Source organism: Catharus ustulatus, chromosome 3, assembly GCF_009819885.2.
Source record: "Catharus ustulatus isolate bCatUst1 chromosome 3, bCatUst1.pri.v2, whole genome shotgun sequence".
Lineage (NCBI taxonomy): Eukaryota > Metazoa > Chordata > Aves > Passeriformes > Turdidae > Catharus > Catharus ustulatus.
In genome coordinates, this window is record NC_046223.1 from 50,328,286 (window position 1) to 50,354,210 (window position 25,925).

Genomic DNA, 25,925 nt, shown 5'->3' on the forward strand with positions numbered 1-25,925 from the left:
ATGGAGTGAGAGAGCCTTTTATAACACTTTAACAACTCAGTAGGAAAACAAACTTCAGTGAAGCAATCCCTGGGTAGGTTTCAATTAATAATGGATTTTGTACCTCAGCAGCTGAATTAAATATATTTATAAAAAAGAAAACAAACAAAAAAAAATTCTGTTAAAGTAGAACCCACAAAACTAATTGAAAGGAAAAATCTCTGCCAGTTTGCTCCCATAAGAGAAACAAAGATGACATCCAAGTCCACCAAGGTGCTGCCTTACCCACTGCTTGGGTACATCCTGTGTCTGCTGGGAGGGCTAAACAATGGCAGCTGCCACAGCTGGGACCAGACCCCAAATGAGGCAAACACAGAAACTTCTGCTAGAAAAACCTTATTATTTGTCCTGTTCTACACAAACTTATCTTTAAATTCTGGGACTGATCTAATTCTATTTGGAGTGAAACAAATTAAGGAGGTCATAAAGGAGCTTACCAATCAACACTAAATAGTCTCTGGCAAGGTTTCAGCAGAGCTCCAGTTGGAAAAGGATCTGCTCTGCAGCCCTCTATTCAAAAGCACATCAGGTAAATGCTTCATTAAATTCCAATTATTTCTGTTAGGCTTTATACATACTGAAACCCTGATGTTGAGACTCAATAGTACCTTGCACAAGAAGTCTGTGAGTTACAAGGTTTGTCATCTCCTGCAACACTAGAAATTTATAGGTTCTACTGCAGTTCCCATCCCAATATAAGATACCATGTGTTACCAGTGTGATTCTTGGCTGTTGGAAAGACTGGTCCATGCTTAATGGTTCAGAAAAAAATCCAAAGAAATCTACATCCCCAAACACATTAACATTCCCACTTCCCACCCTCTGGTTTAATTACTTGAGATGAAACTTCTTTACCTTCCAGGGGCATCTCCCTTTTCATCAAACCAAACTTCTTCTCCAGAAACACCAATGAATGAGGATTTGAGGAGGAACTCCAAGAGCTTGCTGCCATCAATTGGCTTCATAGCATCACACAGTCCAACATGTCCGGGGCAAAGGGAATGGTGCATGTTTTGTAGCCCATAAGCCATAGCATATATTGCATTGATGACAAATCCCATTTTACTGTCCTGCACATAATTTTCTTCTAAGCTCTCATTGCCTACAATAGTAAGAAAAAAAAGTGTTATTGTAAGGAAAGATGAAATGACACGAAAATATGAAAAAGCTATGATATATAAAAAGAGATTTCCTTCTTTCCCTTATAAAGTTTTAGAGACATAAACAAGGTGCCAGTCAGGGTTTTAAAATAAATAAATAAATAAATAAATAAATAAATAAATAAACAAACTAATAAATAAATAAAATGCTCACCACCACCTCAGAAATTTTGAATTCATTAAAAGTGAAACGCTTCATGAGGAAGCACCTGTTTAATCAAATTGTCATCTTTCATTTGTTTTTTTTTAAATTTTTCCTAGTCATTCCACAATGTTATTTATTTTATGGAAGGTTAATCAAGAAGATAGATTTCCACTAGAACAATTTTTAAAGTGATTTCCTTGAAAATCTGATTTTTTTAAATTTGAAGATTTTTTTTTTTAAGCTCATGGGTTTCAGGGTCCAGATAACAATGTCCCTTTCAGTTTTGATAGCTAAACAACATAAATCAGCACCACTTCTCAAGTTCTCAGAAACAGTCATTTTAGTTAAAAGTGGTAGTAGATATGCCAGTATGGGATTGATACAGAAAGTTGTAATGCTGAGTTTCTGTGTAACTGCAGACTAAACAGACACTGAAGTCTGATCCTCTGATCAGAAACAACGTGGCAGCAGAGGTTTTCGCCACGCATAGGTTTTCCCTCTGATCTGCAGCTAGGCTGGCACTGTCAGAGGTGCTGTTTTTTGGCTGCACTTCACATCGGACCCTGCTGGGTCCTGAGCTGCTCCCTGCTCGCCTTCTGCCAGCTGTCCTGCTGCAGAGCTCTGCCAGCACCCACCCCAAGGCACTGCACGCCTGTGCTGTGGGGACCCCAGGCATCTGGAAGAAACCTCCTTGTTTTGTTTCTTACCCCTTGAGTCATTCAATCACAATATGCTCCAAACTGCAAGTTGCTTTTATCTGCAGGCCTCCCACGTTACTCGATGTTTAACAGGCAATTACAATCCAGCCTCTGTTATTTTGTCTCAGTAACACCTTGTGTACACCAGGAAAGTAGGATGTGTGAGAGACTAGGTGTTAACTGACACTTCTCGAATCCAGGTTGGAGAAGATATTTGTCATTTTAATATGATGAAAGGAGGTAAAAGTCTGCAAGTTCACCAAAACTTTCCAGTTAAAAAATAGATCCTTACCCTAATGTATCTATGATATGGCTTTCAAAACAAACCATAAAGACTGACCGTACACCTATCATTGGAAAAGGCTCTGATTTGGTACATCTACTTAGTTTGTTTGCACTTAAACTCAGAAATTTCAGCTGGGAATTCATTAGGACAGCAGAGAGCCCAAATGCAGGGATGTCTACCTTGCTTTCCCTGAGTTGCATTGCAGCTGGGCGAGAAAATTTTGCCTCAGTAACTATTTTCCAGATGAGCTTAACCTAGCAAACAGATGTGATGGTGATTTTAAAAAGCTTTGTGAATATAGCATAATCTGACCAAGTTCATGTGCTCCTCCCTACCATACACTCACAACCAACACCACAAGCAAGGAACAGCTTGAAAGAAAGCAGAAATTCTTTCCAGAGGCAACATATCTGCCACTTTCTGTGTGAGAAGGTTCACAGCTCCCATTCAAATCACGTGAAACATGACTTGAATGAGATTCATGTTGAGAAACACAGAAAGAGTAAAAACCTGGTATACAAGATGACAGAACATTCACCCAGGGAAGAAGAGAGATGCCAGTGCATGTGCACCCTCACTAACGTACAGCATAGCCTAGATACTTGTATACCTGTATATGCTAATACATAGTCTCAATAAAGTATCTGTCAGTTTTATCAGCTGATTAGTCCAATAAGATTAGCACACTATGAATTTACCACTGATTCTGCTTTCTTGTAGCTAGAAAACAAAATTGTTCTCAGTCCCTACGTGAATGAGAAGCAGAAAGAACCTGGGCTTGGCACAGCAGTTCTCTTGTTAAGCTCCTAATCAGAGGGTTGTGGAAGAGATCATAAAAATAGATAGTGCACAGCACTCACTATCTATCCTTTTCTACATGAAAGTTTATCACAGATCTTCCTCAACTTTTTAATCAGTTAAAAAAAAAAAAAACAAAAAACAACGGAGCATAAACATCAGTAATGCTTACAGGAGATAAGGATAGCATCCATGTGTTTCCGGAGGCAAGCCTTCATGTGGGTGGTGGGGGTAGAAAACAAAATGTAACAGGACTTGCCAATGTTTAAAAAGAGGCCATTTCCCTTAAGTATGTGTTCACTTAGCAAAACATGCTTGGATTATCATATTTCAATATAATATGCATAACTCCAAAGAGAATAAATATTTGATGGTTGAAGGATTTGCTTTTGACTATTTTGGAATGAACTCCTAAATCAAGGTTGCAAGCATATAGTCCCACACTGCAGAGGTGACTGCCTTAATGTCACCTATAGAAATAATTGTATTGTAGTGGAAAGCAACATGTGAATTGCCTGAATGAATTGCCTCTAGATCAGTAATATAAAAATCCTTATATATAAATAAGAGATGTTCCAGTAAATCCAGAATGACAAGTCATGCTTTCCCTAAACTTAACTTCCCAGAGTCAAAATCCGCTCTATTTCATTTTCATCATTATAAGTTATCAATACACTTCTGCATTTGAATTTGTAAAATTCACTTAATCAGTAAGAAATGTATGGGTTTTTAAAACAAAAGAAATTATGGAATTGTGTTCAGCCAGAGACAAAACAATGTTCAATAAAATTTTCATAGGGTAAGTTTTTAATAAATGCAAAAGTACTACTATATTTGTCACGGGTTGTCTCTATACAGTTGTATTTTTCCTCAGTAAGTCTTTTAAATGGAACAAGGAGCAGAACAGAACTTGAAACAGCGAAACTTATTTTTTTCTTTGTTTCTCAGAAGAAAATATCATTGATCTACAAAGACTAATAGAAAAATATTTTGTTAGCTTTCTTCTCTTTTTTTTTTTTTAGATTTTAGAGACCTTAGCTTTTACTATGCAAAGAAAAATTGCAAGTCATAAGTCATGTGAATAATGGATTAATTGAAGTCACTCAAATTAGACCATTAATTTTTAGATGACCTTGAAGAATTCAGGTGTTCTACATATGATACTTAATTTTCTATTGCATGTAATGCAAATCTTTGTTTAATAATTTTAACAGCTTCTCAGTAGTCCAGGTAATTTTTTTAAATACTGTTTTGATTTGTTTCTGTCAGTAAATGTTGGAGAATGAGGGCATGTACACACATACCCTACTAACCAGAAAGGAAAAGAAGAAAAAAAAACAACAAATAAAACCCATCAAAAAAGCAAACACCACATCCTGGCCACACACAACTGAAAAATGCTCCCAATAGTGCTAAAAGTGATGCTGAAGTACAGGAGGAAGGAAGGAAGGAAGAGAAAAGAGTCCAAATTTTCATGAAACTCACTGTTAATCTTTCCTTTTACTATAATACATCTCACAGCTAACCATTAGTAGCTTCAGCTAAGTCCTTAGAAGGATATGACTATGAAGCAGCCATGAATTTAGTTTAGTGCATTTGCTGTGAAGTCAGTGTGGAGCTAACAGTGCTCTTGAGAACAGAGAGCCTATTTTGCAAATCCCACTTGACAAACTGAAATAAAGAAAAAAATATGCTATTGGAATTATAGCAAGACATGAGTTAACTATCATGTAAAAGTAAAGATAAGGTATGTCTCTTCATATTCAGCATAAAATTCAGCACCAAGTATTACTCGTTTGCAGTCCTCAGAAAGGTTAGGGCAGGAGAGAATTTGTGATGGAAATAAATGTAAAAACATTTTGGTTGGGGAATCTGATGAATACCTAGCCAGCTGGCAAGTTTTGAGCAAACACACACACTTGATAAAGAACACAGTCTGTTCATAAATGACTCTTGATTAGCTTAAAAAGCCAAAATCTGTTCAGCAAAATTGTTACAAAGCATAATATTTCATCTAGAATAGGTAGATGGTTTTATGGTTTGCTATGGTCATCTGCTAAATATTAAGGTGAAATAAAAAGTTACGAGCTGTCACAAAAATTATCTTCATTTCTGGTGGTCCTGACAGAGGTATGAAGGTATTAAAAAGTGTATGTACTGCTTTCTCGATTTGCAGCGGTCCTTTCCAGGACTGCCATGCTTCATGGAAAGGCCAAATGAGATTTTGACTTTGTTGTAAGTTACAACATATGGGTGATGGTTGCATTCAATATGAGTGCTAATTTATGCCAAAAAAAAAAAAAAAAAAAACTGGAAGGAGAATTGAGGCAAAATTTCATTGGGCAAATGAATTAAATTAAAAAAATCTCTTATACTTGGGTTGCTTATGCCAAGGAGTAAAGAGGGCTCCTCCCAGAAAATGCTGGGTATGAACTGGTAGAGCAGTACCCAGGCTCATAACAAAGGTCCACATGCAATGGACAAATTGTGGAGGCAGGTTCCTTACACTCCTCTTCAGTCCCAGCATACACTGCTTTTACCACAGGGTGGCCAAACACTGGAAGACGTTTCCTACAGAGGTGGCCAATGCTTCAAGCCTTGTCAGCAGTTGGAGCCATCTGAACAAAGCCCTTAACAATCTGCTTTAACTCTGGTCAGGCCCAACAGAACCGAAATTAAAAAACTGCAATGAAACAAAAGAACCCCCAGGGGGTCTGAGAAAATTTGCTCATCCTCCTCTGTGCAGGTTTGTGCAGAGAGGTGCTAGTGTCATAGCATGTCCTTGGAATACACTGAAAGTCACATATCTTACACTCTCTCATGCTAGAGAAGACTTGACAAACTTCAACCACAACAAATTTGTGCCATAGGATCTTGCAAGGAGCAGGGCAGAAGGTAAGCATTTTGAACTGACCAGTCATTTTAAATCTGGGACCCTAAAGGTAAGAATTACAATTTATTCTGGAAACTAAATGGCACATTAATGGTGATGAACAAACTTAGTCAATGGTGATTTTTTTTAAAATTTTAGGCTATTTGGCTACTTAGAAAAGTTGGAACAGTTTTAGTTAGATGCTTAAATATTTAACTACGGTTTTATCTTTGTACACATAGGAGAGAAAATGTAATCCACTCTACATTTCTGTTTTGTCACCAATTCCTTGAAAAATTTTAATTTTTAACTTTATTTACAACTCTAGAATAATTTAGGTTCCAAAAGAATTTTAAGATCATTGAGTCTAACCCTTGACCTGATACTGCCAAGTCCACCACAAAACCTTTTAATATCTTTTATGACAATAGTTAGATTGTGTTCTAGTTGGGCTTTGGTCCTTATAATTTTCTCCTTGTATAACCTCATTAAATCCTTGTAGTCCTTCTGAGCTGGTTTCCCCTTCACTCAAATGCCATGAAGTCTCCATTTTTTTCCCTGAGTTCCAGCCAAAGGTCTCTGTTCAGACAGGTCAGTCTTCTTGCCTTGCTTATCTTTCTGCATATGGGAACATTCAATAATGGCTAATCCTCTAACAACCATGCCAATCTATGACTGTATAAAATAATTTTTGCAAAGGGTTTAATTTGTTTTAACTCATTTGCCATTATTGATTCAGATGTTTTAGAAACATTGCCAGTTCACTCCCTCTCATATTCTATTTGTAGCATCTTTTTACATTATCTAACTTCAAAGATAAATAATTTTTTTGTAATTCACTTCAAGGCACTGCAAAATGAATAACAGTGGTTATAATGTCTCTAAATGTGATAAATACAACGATGATGTGTTTAAAACCTGTGCATCTTTTGTTTTTTTCTCTTCATATCACCTTTTTGATAACAAATACATTCTGTTCATTAATTTTGTATGACTGAATGAAATCTGCACATCTTAAGACTAAATAGTGAACTTTTGTTCACGCTACTGTACTCACTATGTCCAAAAACAAGACACAAGCAACAAGTAATTTATTCTATATGAAAACATCTAAAAACCTTGCCCAGCCCATAATCGAATATACAGTTACAAAAATTCCTGAAGTTTTATTTTTCTACATAACTGCCTGCTTTCCAATGCATTTAAAGCTGTAGCTGACTGCCTATGAGGAAAAGGCCAGTAAATATTATTTGGTGACTAGATCAAGCAGTTGTGGATCAGGGTCACAGGTTCCACTTGTCATGGGCTGTCTCAATGACTTTGCTGTCTATATGTGCAAGCTAATGCGACCAACAATAATTTGTGGATGAATTATCTGAGGTGAAGCATATTTTCCAAGCCAAAATATGCTCAGAAAAAACACGGCTTTGCCTCATTCTCAATTAAAAAAACATACGCAATTTTCATAAGACAGAATTGATAGGCTGAAAAATTTCTCACAATGCTTCATTCAACCTACAATAAATGATCCCATGGTGATAAATTATTGTTTCTTTTATGGTTTCTGTTCCAAGAAAACCAGTTACTATACTGTTTTCAAACAGGACAGGACATGTGCAATGATTACCACTTCACTTCTCACTTTGATGTCTGTATCTCTGCAGCAGGGAGGCAAGTCCAAGAGGCAGTTAAATACAGTGAGAGATCCCTTAGCAGGATCCCATACACAGAGGATAGAACTATCAAAAAAGGCACAAGATGAAACAGGTAACTCAATTTCCATTGTATATGAACTATTTGTTTGACTGGATGGAGCTCCTCTATTTGTAAGGTAAAGCTGTATTATTGCTAAATAAGAAAAGATCTTTCCTTAACTTCCCCCAGGGCATCATATCACCACTCTATAGGAAGCGATGCATTTCTCTGTCTAGAACTGCAAGTTTCTCCATCTTCTGGCAAAAGAAAGAGGAAGAAGAGTTTTCATGGGAGAAGCTAAAAGGAAGGAATATCTTACAATATGCGGGTTCTACATCAAATTTTGAAACATGATGATAAACATTCGACATCTTATGGTACTCATGAAGCAATAAATGAAGTTCACAGGGCTTCAGACTTTGTCTTCAGGATGTCATTAAATCAGAAAGGTTTTGCTTCCATTCTTCAAATGGTTTTTATTTCCCCAAGCAAAGAGATTCAATTAAAGCAATTACATTTGATGTATTTTTCCCTGAAAAGCTAGGATACAATTACAGTTACCAGTTGAAATACCCTGCTATTTTCTTTCTGAGCATGGTAAAAATCTATGCGACTCTCAGATACTTTAGCTTTGTTACATCTGGTGAATGTTGGTTTTTAATTGGGATTAGTTTATTTCTATTCTTGTACAAAACTAGAGAGAAGAGAAACACCCATTTGAAAGCTAAGTGTTCAGCAAAAACTCCTCAAAAATTTGCACTAGATTTCTCCAAGGCATTAACAAGATGGTAATTGCATCAATATTTGTATGCAAGGGGTTCTTTTTTATCATTAGCAAAGTTAGTCAAATCACTGATTAAATTCCTTCTCCTGAAATAAAGTTGATATTGAATTTAAAAGGAATTGGGGTTTTAAAATTTATTTTTACCAGCATATCTTTCACAGATGACAACTCCATGGCTAAAAGAAATCAGAATGTGAATTCAGCAATCAAGGCACAGATTATCCCTCATTTCAGATGTCTAACACCTAAACCTTAGAAGATCAGTTCCTGTTTTATATACACTATGCACCACCAGTATCTTCAGTTTCCTTGCTGCATTTGTGAGTATGCCACATTATTCCCCAGAGTTCAAAAAGAAGTGTCTTCCTTTTGTCTCTCCCTGTGTGCCAGAAAGAGTGGGGAAACATTTAATTAAATTTACTTCCTTGTTTCTCCATATCATGTTATGTAAGCACATTAGGGCTTTAAGAGCTTAGTGTCAAAGACTCTGGAACGAGTCTGGCATTCGCAAATACAACAGTGCCACAGTGAAGCTGAAACATTATGAGGAGAAATGACTGTACAACTTGCTGACTCACTCATTAATCAGATGTAGAGTGAGTGTCAGAGTCTCTAATCAGAGGGCAGGAGAAAGGGGACCCAGCAGTGCTGCCAGCTCTATGCCAAGTCTGAATTCACAGGTTCAACCCATCCACCTGATGACTTGGGAGCAAAAACAGAAGGAAACTGATCTAATTCCTTCATTTCCCAGTCCACAGACTTTGCTCAACACATACAAGAGTCTGAAGCCTGCTCCCCTTCTGCTCTTTCTGCCTCCTCCCTTGGACATTCTCTCACACAGCTATATAACTCCGGGAGGAGCAACAAGGGACAATGCGCATAGCTCATGCTTATACTGAGGGAGATGATAAAGATGTGTTCTAATGTTTCTTTGTCCAGGAGAACAGACAGTCTCCTTTCTGTGACCCAGAGAAGCTAAGCAGGGAATGAGAAGATTGTCATCTTCCTAGACATTCCTGTAACCTCAAGTGAATGGGAAGACTGGGCATGCCTGATGCCACAGGACAATGCAGGGGTGAGCAGACAGGGTGCATCTGGGTGAGATATTACATATTCTCTAGTACTTCATCTGATGTGCGATGCTGCAGCCCCTGTCTGCCTTCAGAAGAGGCTGGAGGAAGGCTGGAGGCCTTTGCAGCAATTGCCAACACGGCTTTGCCAGAACTGCATCACTGGAGTGCGAGGCAGGTGAGGGCAAAATAGGCCTGTGTTGGAGAAAAAGTTCCTTTTCCCCTTCTCCATAAATCTGCATTTCCTGCTCTGTCTCTTGTGTTGTTTAGCAGTAAAATAAAGAACTTGAAGGGAAATATAATGCACCACCTGAGGGCCATGCTAACAGCACAGCTGTCTGCATGCCAGGAACCACAGGAGAGTGCTGTCTCTTCCTTCATTAGCCTGCCCCTGGCAAGGTGTAGCCCTCCAACACCACAGGTTTTGCAATCTATACAGATTGTTCCCATGCATTTATAACTCCTACCACTGAGAGCTGAAGAAACTGATCACAGAGTTGAAAAGTTGCAAGCATATAAGTCTGCAAAAGTATGTATAGCAAGAGGAAAAGCAGCAAGAAACTAGGTAACAAGCAGAGAAATTCCACAGGTTCGTGTACAGGGGGACATACTGTTAAATGCAGGTCTGGAGAAACTCACCTAGAGCAGATGGCTTGACAGAAGCTCATCATCCTAATAAATCTTCTGTAGGGAATGACATGCCCTGAAGCCTCTGTGTTTCTTCCCACTAGGCTAAAATTCCTTATAAGAAATATTACTTAGAAAAAAAAAAATTGGATTTATGGCCCTATGAGGATGATATGTTGAGATTCCTTCCTCTCTAAACAAGCCTGCAAGCTGGCATTTGAACCCCTTCTGCACACATCCATTGCTATGAACTGTTAAAGTCTTGGCAGGACATTTTAGCATTTCTTCCCTTGTTCCTAGCTTTTAGTGGAATGAACTTGATGAAATAGTTCTGCAGTGAAGACTTTTTAATGAAATAGAAATGGACAGATCTACAAAGTATAGCTCAGTGCAAGGTGAAAAAAATTCAGCCCACTTCAAAGCATAAAAATAAAGATTCATACCCGTGATATTTGTGTACTTCAATAAAATCAGCTTGAGAAGTACAATTCACAGAATGTTCAACGGTGAGACAAGATAACAAAAACCTGCCAAAAATGCTAAGTTTTTGAGGTTATTGATTGATTCATTTTGGCTATTATCTTAATTCCTGTTCTTTGGAATTAATAGACTGAGAAACAACAGAAGAAAATAACTGCCCCTGTTTGAAATAAATCAATTTCTGTATCTTATATTCCCAAGTAAACGTCACTTCAAATGGTTTGAAAAGAAGCATGACTTTGTATTTATGTACCATTATTTTCATGGCTGCAGTCATGTGCCAAACCAGAAGTATATGTAAAAATGCCATAATGCAGTGAAATTATGGACATTCATTTTTATGCATACTCTAATGAAAATGTTTGGAATTAATGCCATTGTGAAGCAAGTAAACTGTAAAGATATTTCACCTACTTGTAGATCATAAAAATAATCAATATTTGGCCATTCTAGCTTATGGAAGTTCATCCCTGATTAAAATACTGTGACCACATATTAGAAGGCTCATGGAACTGACCAGGAAATTGCATGTAAATACAGTGGCTTATTATGGTCGAGTACTCAAACATGATAAGCAAGGTTTTAAACTGAAAATCAATAAAACTCTGATATTGATTCTGAACGTGGGGATCCATCAAGGCAGAAGCAGTTTAGGCTTAAAAGAAATCTATGCTAATTCAGATAGTTACGACATAACATTAAATTGCATATTCATTCTAGAAAAAAACAACATAGAAGAGAATGAGGTGATTCCAGCATCTTTTTTTGAAACAGAGAGCAATTATTATGAAAGTTTGACAAATAGTAATTACAATTAATTAGTTTTCCTTAAATGCTGGACTATGTATGGTCTGCTTGCAAAATGACCACAACATGTTCTTTTACTTATTTGAAATTATTATTTGCTTTCTGCAGCAACATATTATTTCCCAGCTCCTATTTTAATTAGAAATTAATATTTCATCCTATAATCAGAAATAAAATATGCCAGATGATCTTTTTCTTTGATTGAATGGTTCATATATGCAATCAACAAAGACACTGATAGCAAATCAACAAATCCCAATATAGCATTTGAAATCCATCTTATTATTTCATTAATTGACTAAAATTTAATGCCGACAAAGGCATTTGAACAGTCAGGCTCAGCCTTTGTATTTAAAGGACATAGGCAGCAGTACAGTTATTTTAATGGAAGATTCACAAGCAGTGAGAATGGAATGGAATGGAATGGAATGGAATGGAATGGAATGGAATGGAATGGAATGGAATGGAATGGAATGGAATGGCTTTTGAACTGTCTCAGACTGTTCAGAGGCCATATTCTCATGGGTGTCATGGGTTTTGTTGGGGGGTGGTTTTGGGATTTGTGGTAGTACTATTATTACTATAGTCATTATTACTATTTTCTTTTCTTCTGTCCCCTTCCTTGGGAATATGAAAACAGAGAATTTAACTTGTTACTATTACTGTGTCTCACATATCTACCTCTGTCAGAATTCAACAATAAACTATCTCTGAGCCTCTCTCAGACTGCATGAGTGTCCATGCTCCCAAGGCCTCAGGCATCAATTTAATCCTAATCTTATTTGATGTAGTTATTATCACAGAGACCTTAGATCTGTCTTTGTCTCTTACTTTCTTCACAGCCTTCTGCCAGTGCCATGAGGATCCTGACCGAGATTCTCTAAGAACAGGATTCCACAGAAACCATTTCCTACATAACCTGAACTCCTGGGGAGAAACAATTAAAAAGAAAGAAACCTCAATCTTCAGTCTTCCCTCTCCCTCAGGTAGCTATGTAACCTTGCTGCCTTACTCACATGCTCAATTAAAGACATATTTAGAACTACTATTCTTAACAGATCAGTTATTTGGAACAAGTCTAGCAGATAATAGGTTGCTGCTGCTCTTACATGAGGCAGGAATGAACACAAAATCAAAGTAATTTACATATGTAAAGAAATTTATGTAGATTTTTATGCTATTTGGCTAGTTTTAATCAAGTTTTCACTCTTAATAAAAAGAAAAAAGTCGAGTCAGATACCCTTGCAGATGTCCCATTGTAACAGACTACGACAGAAAAATGGAAAGTTCAGGAAATAGGACTGATTATATTTCAGGTGTCATGCTTTTCATATGAAGCCTGAGACCTTATCTGAAAGAAGGAGATGGAACTCAGTAATTGTGCTGCAGATTTCAGAACATTATCCACCATACGATACTTAAATTAGGAACCTGAATACATATTCAGGCACCTAATTAATTGACTTGATTAATGCCTGAACTTCTCTAGCTGCTGTTGACTTTCATGGAAATTATGGGAGATCAGTACCCTTAAAAATCAGGCCAAATTATCTAGGTCTCAGAGCATGCACTTGAGGGGCTTAATTTTGAGCATCTCCATCAGAAAATGCTGGTTCAGAGTTTAAAATAAGCAACTTTCCTATTAACCATAGAATGTATTACCACCGAAAGGGCAAAGGAATTAACAAGAGATCTATGGCACCAGCACAAACCCCAAAACACAAAGTCAGGGTCTTTAGATTAGAGTAGAAAAATATGACAATGGTAATAAAATACACATATTCATGTTCCTATCTGGCATGGAGACAGAAAATGGAACAAATCACAAACTCTTTTCCCTCCATTGATGTAGATTTGTAAATATCTAAGTAGTGGCAGTTGTTGTCAGTGTATAGGCATGAGATTCTGAGGAGTTCAAAGATGTGAGTCAAAATCTCATGTTAACAGACCAATTATTCCCTTTGTGGTAGGACACAAACTAGCTGGCATAGCTGGTCTTTTACTATCTTAATTGCGTGTCTCTGCATGAGTACAAAGAGCAGCCAGGAAAGATATCCACTATTTATTTTGCTTCAAATCATTATTGATTTTAGAGGGACTTCAGAATTCTTTTCTGACAGTGTACCACCCATCAGCCAGTACCACAGTTTTTTTTCTTTCTTTACATTTTTTAAAAAATTATTCTAAGAGAACGAACCTACTTCCTCACTTCTGTTCTTAATGCTAAAGTAGTATTAAAACCACCAGCATTAGCTGCAAGAATCAACACGAACACCAATACGCCTTACTTCTGCAGAAATAGAATATATTTAAAATTTCTCCTTTGCCAACTTTGCTGTTGGGTTTGGGTTTTGTTTTGATTTTTAATAGTCCATATCCTCTCACAAGACAGCCCGTGTCTGAAGGGCTGGCTCCCTGAAGCCACATGTCTGGAGCAACATGGATATCCAATGTGCAAGGCCCAGGCTTTGCAGCAGTCCTGCAAATATGCAATTTCTTCCAGAAAACCCCCTGGCTTCCTAGGACCAAGGCCAGATGCTCTGGAGCTGAGGAGCAAAGTGGTCTTGGCCACCCTAACCAGCTGGGCCATGTTACAAATTAGCAGAGTACAGGCACACTTTTGGTAAAATTAAGAATAGTTTTCGAATTATTGTTAGGAGCACCCATGTGCTCCCTTTAACCCTTGCAATATGCAATAATTTAGTCACAAATACAGATCACAAAGATCCATTTTATTTTTCCCTCACCCGGACACCTGCCCGGAGCTGTGCTCAGTATCACAGAAATTATCCTTCTTAAAGTAAACTAAGATTAGGAATTTCTGAACAATGTCTGCACAAGGACAATACATCACTGATTAGCAGCAAACTAGAGCTAAGAAAATGAGAAGATAAAGTAAGTGGCCCTAATCTGTATTCACATGTCGAATTCAACAGAAAAGCTGAAGTAGACCTCTTTCTGATCCAAAAGAATTTTAAAAGCATCCATTTCAGCCCACCTTTTGTTTTCCTGGGTGTAGCCAAATGTGACAATGCAGAAAACACTCAAGTACTTGAGATCTCACAAGAAATTGGCCCTGTGGTATGAATTTTTAGGCAAAATAAGCCTAAATAAAGCAGCAGAGTAAGCTGGCCTCTGCAGAAAGTAAACAGTTCACTTCCTAGCATGACATGTACAGTGCTTCTGCTTCAAAGAAAACAGCCCTACTTTTTCATTCTTGTAGAGCTGAGCCTGAATCCAGAGCTAAATTTGAAGCTTTGGGTTCCTCCAAAGCTAGTTTCTACTGTATGAATCTCAAAAATCTCAGCTGAAAGAAAAATTTTGAAATAATCTGGTTTAGTACCTTGCTACAGTGAGTTTCTGGCTCAGCCAGCAGCCCAGAGTAGATGAAGTATCTTATCATTTTTCCCTAACTCTCTCCACACAAGCAGACTTCTGCACTTCCCCAGACATCCCACTATGAATGGGAAAACAGAGATTTATTCTAGCAGCACTACTCTTCAGAGCAACACCTTCCATCAGATTATTCTCCCTGTGGATACCAATACAGCATATTCTGAGTAGGAAATTCTGTGGTTTTCATGGTTTAGGTTTTACCACTCAGGCTCATAATTTATTGTTCTTTATGCCACTGCTTGCCCACAATCTTTTAAGAGGAACTAATTTATTTTAAGAATGCTACTGGCTATTTTTCAGAAAATATTCTTGTGTACAAAGAGTATCTCCAGTCTGAAGCTAGACAGATGTGAGAACGTGGGACTGTGCCTACATGTGTTAGCCTCCACTGCCTCACCTTTCCACCTGTATTTATGGGGTAATGCTGCCTGCAATGACAACCTGTAAAATTGCAAGCTGAATTTAAAATTTTCCACCCACAGGTAAATGAGGAAATGGAAGATATCATCTAATAAAAGACACGGGGGTGCTGATGGAAAGTATTTGCCTTGTGTTCAGACCAGTTACTGGTGTTTTCTCATCTGGCTGACTTCCTAGTTTGGTTAAATGTTTATATCTTTGCTAATTGTTCTGATGCACATCCTGCACAAACAATTGATTTCTAGGAACAAGTCAATTTTTATTTTAACTGTGTGCTTTTGTCCTCACCATGGTCCTGATAAAAGTTTAAATCATTTGTGGCAATCCAAACAGTCAGGAGTGGCCCTGTCTCTCTCTAGGCACAGGAGACAGGAGCCTGAAGGAGGCACAAGGGAGCATGATCCAAGTGAACTCTTCCTTAGTAACCCCACCAGCTAATCTGTGTAATGGAGAAGGGTGAATGTTACAAGCCTACCTGAGGATTTTTTAATCCTAGAAGTGCAAGCTTTTACTGTTAAAATCCAAAATGGAAAATGTAGGTGTAGATTCAGAAAACTTTTGTCATATGCTGCTGTAATATTCATGGTTCTGTAAACTGTCTTCTATGCTGTTTATAAAACCACATGTATATTGCTCCTTTCCTTTATTTCATCATGATATCATTTTTTTGTTATGGATCCCAAAAAAAGAAAGATATTTATTTTTATTGTATATTGATAGAGACCCTGGTTTAAAAGTATTTTTGGAAATATAAAATATAAGATAAATGTAACTGCTTTTTTCCAAACATTTTCAAAAAAGCTAGAAAAAATTAACAAAAACATGGCCATTATATCTTTTCACATGATATAATTCACATGAATAATTCACATGATTTGTCACAGATAGACACGTTATTAATCCTCCTCATCTTTAAGTCTTAAAAGGTGCCTGTAACATTGTCTGAGAAATAAAATGAAACTACAAATCTCCTGTCTTATCTGCTGTAAAAAAGACTTTACTAAGAAAGGTAGCAACTAGAATATTTTCAGACAAGCTGTCCCCAGTAGGCTTCGTTCAAGGTGCCAAGGAAATTCAAATCAGTTTTGGTCACTACTGGGATCACTAGGATCTTCTGCCTCATACTGAGGAAAAAGAGTGTGATACAGGACCTAAATATGTAATGAGAATGCAAAGTAGAGGTGAGCATGTACAAGTCACAGTATACTTAATGTAAAACATATTTTGAAGAAATCATGGTATGTCAATAGCTTGATTACTTCTTCAAAAGTGAAAAAAATATGTCTCCTACACACCACAGAGGTGATTTACCAGCAGTGGCTGACTTGGAAGAGTGCACATCAGGCTATTGTCTTATAATTACTTTTTCTGAATTATTGTAGTGGCAGTAATTCCTACTGTAGGTACTTCTGCTGATGAAAAATCTCATGGGACAGATGTTCCATTGGGAAGCCGGGCAGATGTTGATATCAAATCATGTTCTCAGAGAAACACTTACACACTTGTCTGACACAACAGGATGAGCCCTGATAATGCCTGCTGGATCTAATTTGTCCAACTCTGGAAACAATTCGGAACAGCTCTCACTGGAAATGCATTCACTCCTTCAGGAAAGTGTAGAAAAATCAAGTAGACATCCTGGTGTACGTTGTCCAGAGATGAGAAAAGGAGAACCCCATGTCATCTCATAGAGATTTATTGAAAGTAGGGTGGGTCTTGAGAAAAAGGTTCTTGATTAAGAGAAGCTCTGAATTACATTACTGGTGGCCTGGATGTAATCTGAATGTGCATTGGCCAAGTACAACTGTGTCTCAGAATGGGAACAGGCAGCATCAGTCTTCTATTTCCCATGTGGTACAATAAATGCACCAAGTCAAGGAGATGCAATGCAGTCAAGGAGAAGTTCACAAACAAAAACAGAGCTACAAACATCATGACAGGAATGAGTAGAGGCCCTGTAGATCTCTAAAAAAGATGTTGTTGTCCTTGTCCTTGTTTCAGCCAAAATCATTGGGAAGGGCTGTAGCCAAGACTGTAATGTTATTCTATATCATCTTCATCATTGCCAAGGTGAGGGAAAGGGACTTTCTCTTACATTCCCCTCCCGTGGGACAAAAGGTGGTGCAGTGGGAAAGAGTTGGTTGGTATTTTTTGCAGTTTTCCATGTAAATTATCTATTTGCTTCTTATACCTTCCATTGTTGCTGTTCTGCTGTTGTGCACTTTCTTACTGCATTTTTGCTTCCAGCAAATTTTTCTTATCTTAACCCATGGCTTTCACCTTTTGTGCCTCTAATTCTCAACTCCATTCCTGGACCAGGAAGGGGAAGGCAGTGAACAAGCGAGTGGCGTCTGGTTTGGGAGAGTCTTGGTGCAGGCACTGAATTAGGGAGCGCCATTTCTAAACCACAGACATCCTTTATCAGAAAAAGCCCAGAACATTTTGCTAGAATTATAAGAACTGTGTGTCTTGATGGGATAAAACTAGTTACTTTTTAATAAGTGAGTGATAATGGTGGCAAACACTTAGAGATGATTTTCAGAGAAATCTTAACTGAGGCTAACAACTCCACCTAACTTCAGGACCAGTTGTTGAAATCATCGGATAATATTCCACAGATATAAGTACAGTAGTTTCACGAATACAAGCCGCACGGATTATAAGCCGCACTTCCGGTGCCTCGACAATGTTGCTGTCTTTGTCAATAGATAAGCCGCACCCCGAATATTAGCCGCACTTTCGTTCGTAGCGAGAATCCGTGTGCAGCTTTCACAAATTGGCCAATTAGTAACAGGATCGCGGCATAGCGGGGTTTACTGGCTCGGGGCGGGGCCAGGAAGGCTCGGCCCGCTCATGGTTGCCGACGGGGCCGGCCGGGTGGTGCTGCAGCCGCCGCCGGGCTCACTGGCCCCCCTCTCCCGTCAGCACCGCCTCGCTGCTGCGTTTGCTCACCCTGCCGGCGGGCCAACCGCCGCCGCCGCTGCGAGGCTCGCCGGCCGACCCGCGCCATGTTTACTCACCCGGCCAGCAGGGCTGCCGCCGCCGCCAGGCTCGCCGGCCGCCCCTTCCCGTCTGCACCGCCGCCGCGTTTGCTCGCCCTGGCCGGCACTGCAGGCCCCCGCACCGCCGGGCTCCCCCACGCTGCTGGCCCCGATTCTGCTGGGCTTCCCCCGCTGCCAGGCAGCCCCACCCGCCGGGCTTCCTGCTTCTGCCATGCTCCCCTGCACTGCTAGCCCCAGTTCTCCCAGGCTCCCCCGCCCTACTGACCCGGCTCTGCCGCCCCCCTGCCCCGCCCTGCTGGCTCAGGCTCTGCCGCCCGCCCCCCACACTGCTGGCCCCGCCTCTGCCAGGCTTTCCCACCTCTGCCGGGGCCGGCCGGGCTCCAGCTTGGCTTGGGGCTGCCGCGGGCTCTCACTTCCGTGTTGGCAGATTTTAGAATTTTGTTAATGTATTAGCCGCCCCGGAATATTAGCCGCACTTCCGGGTTTCCAACAAACTTTTGGTCAAATTGGTGCGGCTTGTATTCGTGAAATTACTGTACACTGTTTGAAATGGTATGTTCATGTAACACTGCACCTCTTTTTGCATTGCTTGTGAGTCCCTAATATCTAAACCACCTTAGCACTGTGGTTCACATCTCTTTCAGATTATGGCCATACCAAATGTAGTCCAAAGTCTTCACAGTCACAAAATAATCTATATTCCCTGAAATTTTCATCTCAAGAGGTATGACTCTGCATTATTCATACCAAAGCATAAATGCCATTTCTGGAATATTTAGCTTTCTTCCCAAGCTTCTTCTGCTATCATTATTTTCTGCTCATGATTTAATATGCTATGACAATTTATTGAGGTCTTTCAGAACTGGTCAGGTGTGGTGAAAGTTTATGTCTGCAGCAGAAAGGAGATGGGAAAAGATACACCTTCTTAGGACCAAATTTGACAAAAAATAAGATGGACATACAGATCCTTGGCAGGAATGATGGCAAGCAGCATCCTGTAAGCAGGATGGTAACAAAAGCACAAACAGTGACTGAGGCATGTGATTATCTAACCACTGCCACCATCCTTTACATGGCACTCATCAGGCTGCCCCTAGAGCAGTGCATATGGTTTGTGAATCCCTAATACAGAAAGACACTGATAACCAGGAGTACCTGCAGCAGAGGGCCATCAAGATGATCTGGAGCTGCAATCCTTGCCTTTGAGGGCAGACTGAAGGGCCTGGACTTGCTCAGCCTGAAGAAAAGGATGCAGGGGAACCTTACAACAGCCCCAATGAGGTCGTTATGAGGAAGAGAGGGACAGGTTTTTCATAGTGAAGATTGGTGGAAAAATAAGAGATGATGGGCATATCTTGAAACAAAAGATGTTTAGACTTTCTCTTTAGATACGAGGGCAAACCTTTTCACATTCAAGTAGTGGAACAGGTTACCCAGACACACTGTGCCACCTTGGAGATTTTCAAGGCCTGATTAATCCAGTCTGAACTGAGGAGTTACTGTGCTTTGACAGGGAGTTGGACTACAGTATTCCTGAGCTACCTTCTAGACTGAGTGTTCCTGTGGTCCTTGTGACTCTGGATGCACTCAGACTGATTGCTTGCAGTTCTCTTGGGCTAAGACAGGAATTAGCAGATAAAGCAATCTTTATGGCATGACCAAAGTATGAGTAAGCATCCTAAAGGGAACTTGGACTATGACCTCCTTTGGAACAAAAAACATCTACATTTCTTTTTCTTACCTGCCGCAAATACATTCACTGACAAATAATCCTTCTTTACAAGGATCAATTGAATCGATGAATGAATCATGAATTGCCCACTTCGTTCCACTTTGCTCTATTGAAAAATGTTTGTGCTGATTGCCTGCCAATGTATTTTGTTGTCCCAGCAGATGAACTGCTGTGAGCATAATCTGTTATTTGCATCGGTTCCATTTCCAGTTTCATAACTGTCTCCTGGGGTGCAGAGGAGGACTCAGCCCACCAGGTTTACATAAACTCCACCCATTGTATTATCTGCCAGGAGGAGAGTAAGGCATTCTGTAAAAGAGCATCTAGACATCCTTACAAGTGTTTGCACTCCACTGAGTTTTACACCACTTCTGTGTTAGTATGACTTGAATTTAATTTTGGCCTTTGTGGGTTCACCACATGCAGCAGAGAGAGATTAGCCAGTGCATTTTTATGTGAAAAAAACCCAACCAAATGAACAAAAAAACACTTCCATTTGGGCTATCACATTGGGAAGGAGAAAACATTCTACAACTCTATTGAAAAAATATCTGAACTCTGTTGCCTGACATACACAGTCTAACATCTAACCTGTCAGTGTACAGTTTGCAAAATTCAGAAAAGGCTGAGTTTTCTAATGAGCTGAGACAAGTAGGGCTGTTCCTTGGGGCAGTGCCTGAGGTTGTGTGCTAAGGGAACTTTCTGTCAGGTCCATCCTGAGTCAAATACTGTCTTACTACCTCAAATTCAGAAACAGCATTTTTTGTTACAGTTAAAATACTCTGTTCTGTTTTCATCTGAAGCACATGAAGAATGGTGTGAATTTCTGAATTCCATTATGTGTCAAGGGTAGGACATGCTTTGTTTCCTACAGACTGTAGCAGCTACATGGGATACATTACAAGTACCTTAGTGTCACAGACAATTTTAGAACAGCTCTGTACTGGAAGTGCTTTTGTCTTGCTGGATATCCAGGAAACTCTAGGAGAATATCCGTATACAAATGCGTGTTTTCTAATGGAGTACATTGTCTTCAACTGGCTGGCAGGTGCCCACCAAGCCACTCTCTCATGCCTCCCCCTCAGCAGGATGGGGGAGAAAAATATATAAAATAAACATTAAAAACCCATGGGTGAAGATAAAGGTATTTTGATTTTAAAAAGCCAAAGAGCATGTTTGGAAGAAAAGGAGAATGTATTCTCTAGCTCTGTCAGCAGATGATGTCTAGTTGTTTCCTGGGAAATAGGGCCTCAGTATGTTGCTTTGCAAGACAAATGCCTTAATAACACTCCCACCTTCTCATCCTTTCTCTCATCCTTTATTGGTGACCATGACATCATAGGGTGTAGAAACTTTAGAAGTGTGGGTGAACTGGTTATGCCCCCTCCTGGTGTCTTTCTCATTCCCAGCCTACCAGCCTTTGAGGTATGGGGTGGGAGAGAGCATCAATGCTGTTTGAACACTGCTCAGCAGTGCCCTAAAAGACTGATGTGTTACCAATGCTTTCCTAGCTACCAGTACAAAGTACAGCACTGTGCACTATGAGGTCTGCTATGGAGAAAGTTGAGCCCATCTCAGCCAGATCCAATACATCTACATATTAAAAAATTTCTATACTTGAATCCTTCTGAAGAAGAATATCTCCTATAGAAGCTGAAGAAAGAGGGAAGGAGAGAGGGATATGGAAAGGCATTCCATTGCAAGAGGCACTTGACTAAAACATTGCAAAGAATGAGTCTAAAATAGCTCCCACTCATTTGGCTGCCACCCAAGTGGGAAAAGTCAGTTATTTAACTTTTGCAAGGGATGATCCAAATGAACAGTAACTACAAGTCTTGATGGATTTCTTCTCTTCCCAAAATTTTGTTACTACTACTACCTAGTTCTAGTAATCCAGATGAGCTATTCTGAAAATGTGGCAAACTATTAGGCATCCTATAGCCTTCATGGACTACAGCACACTCTGACTTGCTTCCTTCCAATAGTGCTTAGAGCACATAAACTTTTCTTTTTCCCCAAAATATGCATGTATATTCAGGGCTCAGTGTATTATGAAAATTTCTGAAGGACATCAAAGACTCAATGAGGGAATTCCAGCAGTAATTCCTGTCATCAGAGAAGGGAGATTTCTAGGAACTAGCTTTTCCTTTCTTTGTAGAGAGTATGCAATCCCGAGCTAATGCTGACTCAACAGTAACAGGGTGTGAGAAACTGCAGATGCAGCAGCTGTAATTGCTTGAGGAGAAGTCCTTGTGTATTCATGAATGATAAAAATTGAACCTCACATGCCAGTGGCAATTCTGAATAAATTACTCAGTAAACTGATTAGATTTTATATGCGTAAATTATAATGGGTAGGTAGCAACTGAAGATTCTCAACAGATACAAACTTTGCTATTAATCTCCTTTTCAATACATAGATAGGTTCAAATACTGTGAATATTTTTGTAATAAGGTATTTGAAGAACACTGTCTTTTCTTTTTTTTACTTCTAGTTGCTCCTAGGAAACCCCTTGCTGTGTAAATGCAATTACACTGTGCTTACCTATCACAAGAACTTTTGTACATGGTTCTCCTTTTCATGATATAGTTTCCTGAGATGTTAGCTCACCAGACATAGATGAACTTGAGCAGTATTGCCTTTGATAATTGCAGTCTCCGTTAAAGTGTGGGTATGTTATGTTTTCAGTAAGGGCTGGCAGTGCACTTCTGTAATACAAAAGAGGCCATGACCCAGAGATGGACTCCTGGGACCACAAGAGACTCAACTCAACTTTTTCCGTATGTGTGGCCCTACTTGCCTTTTCGTAAGAATATTGAGGTAGAAGTAAAAGCTCTTAGATATACTGGAGATAAGGTACTTGATACCAATACTGTTACTGATTATTTTCCTAGGGTGATACAGGAGTTGTAACACCACAAAAATTCTATTGGCACATTTAATGGGTTTCAAATATTAGTGCTTATTTTTTATTGAGAATCATGGCTTTTCTCTTTCAAAATTGTGTATGTAGATTCTTTGTGAAGGAAGGGAAAGGCAAAAGACTCCTTTTTTTGAACAGAGAATTTGTGAAAAGGCCTGCCTCCGTATCTGTGAAAGATAAAGAAGGCGGTTTCTTGGCACTGTCATACTAGACCTCCTTGGAGAGAAAGTCTCCACCAAACAGCTTTGAAGCTCCTAAGTGACATCCTTAACCTCCCAGAAATGTCAGATAAAGATATGTGCACAGAAAGCTTTGGTGGTGCTAGACAGTCAGCTGTCAAATCTGTGTAGTCAAATAAAAATAAGTATTGTATTGCCCACAGATTTGCTGGCGACATGGACAGCTTTTGATTCTGTAGATATGTCCTTATTGGGAAAGATACCTTGTGATGCTTCCCTTTGGTGACTTGAGACATTTATGAATTATTTTAGTTGTGTGTCATGAGCCTGAGGGTTATCAGTGGTACACCACCAAATTTAAGAGGTGATTGCTTTTCAGCAAAGCCTAAGAAGTATCACATATTTTGAGGTTTCATGAAAAAAAAAATTCAGTTTTCTAGAAGAGGAAAAGTTGTCTGAACGCCTGACTCGACACTGTTAACTGTCAGAAAAATGATTTTGTGTTTCACTAATATTACCAGAATTTAGTGGTTCCTGACACCCTGAGAAACCCAGAATACTGGGCAGGCATGTGATGATACCTCTTCAGAACTTTTCTCAAACTTGGGATGTCCTGAAAAGTTTGGGGTGTGATAAAATAGCCCCCACTGCTTTTCTTGCATGATTTTCTTAATTTTTTTTTTTTTTTTTTTTTTTAGCGTCTAGAGCAATCACTGTCTGAAAACTCATCTACGTATTCTATGCAGAAGTATCCCGTGTTGGCCATTTTGAAGTTATCATGTGGGGAGTTCCCTTGTCTTTGATATATCAGATAAAGGGTGACTGTGATGGTTCAATTTTTAGTTTCATAACCAAAGAGAGGCTGGATAACAAACTACCCATGTTTATAACAGCTGCTGAGATATCTCAAAATTGAACTTTTTTTCACCAGCATGAAATTTATCTATGTAAATGGAATGAACAAAACCGTGCAATTTTGAGTTTCTTTTCCTAAAAAAAAAGGCTGTGCATTTGCACTGTGCATAAATCACTAAATTCTCCTCAGCAATTTGTGCCCCTATTGGCCTATATCAACTTCTTTGAGTTGAAGCATTTCTAAAAGCAATTAAATAATTACACAAACAATCAATATTTTGGTGAAGTCCAAAGTTAATAACTCCTCTGAGAAAAAATTATCAGTATAAACTCAATATGGATTTACCCAGCCCGGCCTGCTATTAGTCCCTCAGCACCCAGACAGAAGAGCCTGGCTGTCAGTCACCACATCAGACCAGTTTTAAGTTAGTGATAGTATTTGGTGATGTGCCTCAATGGTAAATAGGAGAACTGAGGAGAAACAAAAGGTACTGTGGAACTTCTTATTAGGAAGTATTACTGATAGAAAAGGGAAGGACCAGAAACTATGGGAATGCAGCTCAGGGACCATGAGAAGACCAACTGAGATTAATGCTAGGGGATACAGGAGGTATGTAATGTAAAGAATATGACAGAATTCAATGGAAATAAGTTATTAGTTTTGTTTCTAATGAAATAACTTTATATACTTACTATCAAGTATACCTTCTTGACTACAAATTCAGTATTTACAAACTACAAACAAAATTTTTGCAAAAAATCATTCAGAAAGTACTGCATAGAAACGTAATCATCTCTCACTTAAATTCACTAATAAATTTGTTCTTACTGAAATATTTTAGTTCATTTTCTCAGATTCTAAATGGAAAAAAAAAATCGTCTATGCACAGGTACACTTCCCTTGCTATGAGGTAAGAGTTACTTCCATGTGTAAGATGTGTTTTTAATGTGAATTCTATATAGTAGAAACAAACTATATGTTTTAATTGTTAAGAAAAAAAAAAAACGGTAAAGCAGATGAATGGTCATTTTAAGACTGATCAATTTTCCTTAAAATTTGTTTTCAGCCGTAATATTGTCTGTGAAATTTCTGATCCATCAGTTGATCAGAAAAGCTGATTTTGAGGAAAAAAAAGTATAAATTTCCTAAAAGTTCCTATTTTTGTTAAAATTTCATGGTTCTTTATTTTTTACAAGCCATATTACAAACTTAGGCATCCAGCCTTAGCATAGACCTAAAACGTAAAAACAAAAATGGAGCGAGTCACTCTGTAAAAGAGCAGAACTAAATTGTGAGGAGGCTGTGCAACCAGCGCCAGATATAATCCCAACAGAGCTGGCATTATTATCTGTACAATTTGAGGTCACCATCTTTCTTTGCATAAAAACAAAAATAAAAAACAACAAACATTTAATTTAAAAAATACTGACAAGAAAACCCAAACAAAAAACCCAAACAAAAAGCCAATAAAACACCAACAAAAACCCAAACCAGAACAAAAAATTTTTTTTTGCCAGAGCACAGATTCAAAAAACTGGAAAAAGTATTTAGAATGTTTGACAAGTTACCAGTGCAATTCTTCTGGAAGTTGGGATTCTCTAGCGGGTGCCCTGGAATGCGGCATTGAAATCTGTGCTGCCAGAACTCAGGAAACCAAGGGTTGCGGGTGTTGGTGTCCAGGCGCAGCTTCAGGTAGTAGTCATCAAATGCCAGCACCTCAGGAGACTGCAGTTTGATAGTAATGCCTCCATTTGCTTCGGGTTCATAACCTTCAATGACTTCATCTCTGTCTGCCCAACCGTCACTGAAAAGAGGCAGAAAAGCACTTATTACACACAGATAGAAAGCTTGTTTTGAAAAAGGAACTAGCCAAAGGCAGGCCAGCACCCTTGGAAGAAAGTGATTAATGGGGAATCTAAAGATGTGAAATTCAGGCAGAAAAAGGAGAGTGATAG

At 38.9% G+C, this 25,925-nt stretch overlaps 1 protein-coding gene across 4 annotated transcripts in view; it reads right to left on the reverse strand.

The window, feature by feature from the left end:
- Window positions 1-25,925, reverse strand: part of GRM1 (glutamate metabotropic receptor 1) — a 187,021-nt gene that overhangs the window by 44,372 nt on the left and 116,724 nt on the right. For all 4 annotated transcript variants that reach the window (XM_033054646.2, XM_033054647.2, XM_033054649.2 and 1 more), the window contains exons 4-5: window positions 25,539-25,774; window positions 895-1,141 (exon numbers count right to left, since the gene is read on the reverse strand). In XM_033054646.2, coding sequence (XP_032910537.1) covers window positions 895-1,141; window positions 25,539-25,774 — 483 coding nt within the window. The remainder of the gene's footprint in view (window positions 1-894; window positions 1,142-25,538; window positions 25,775-25,925) is intronic.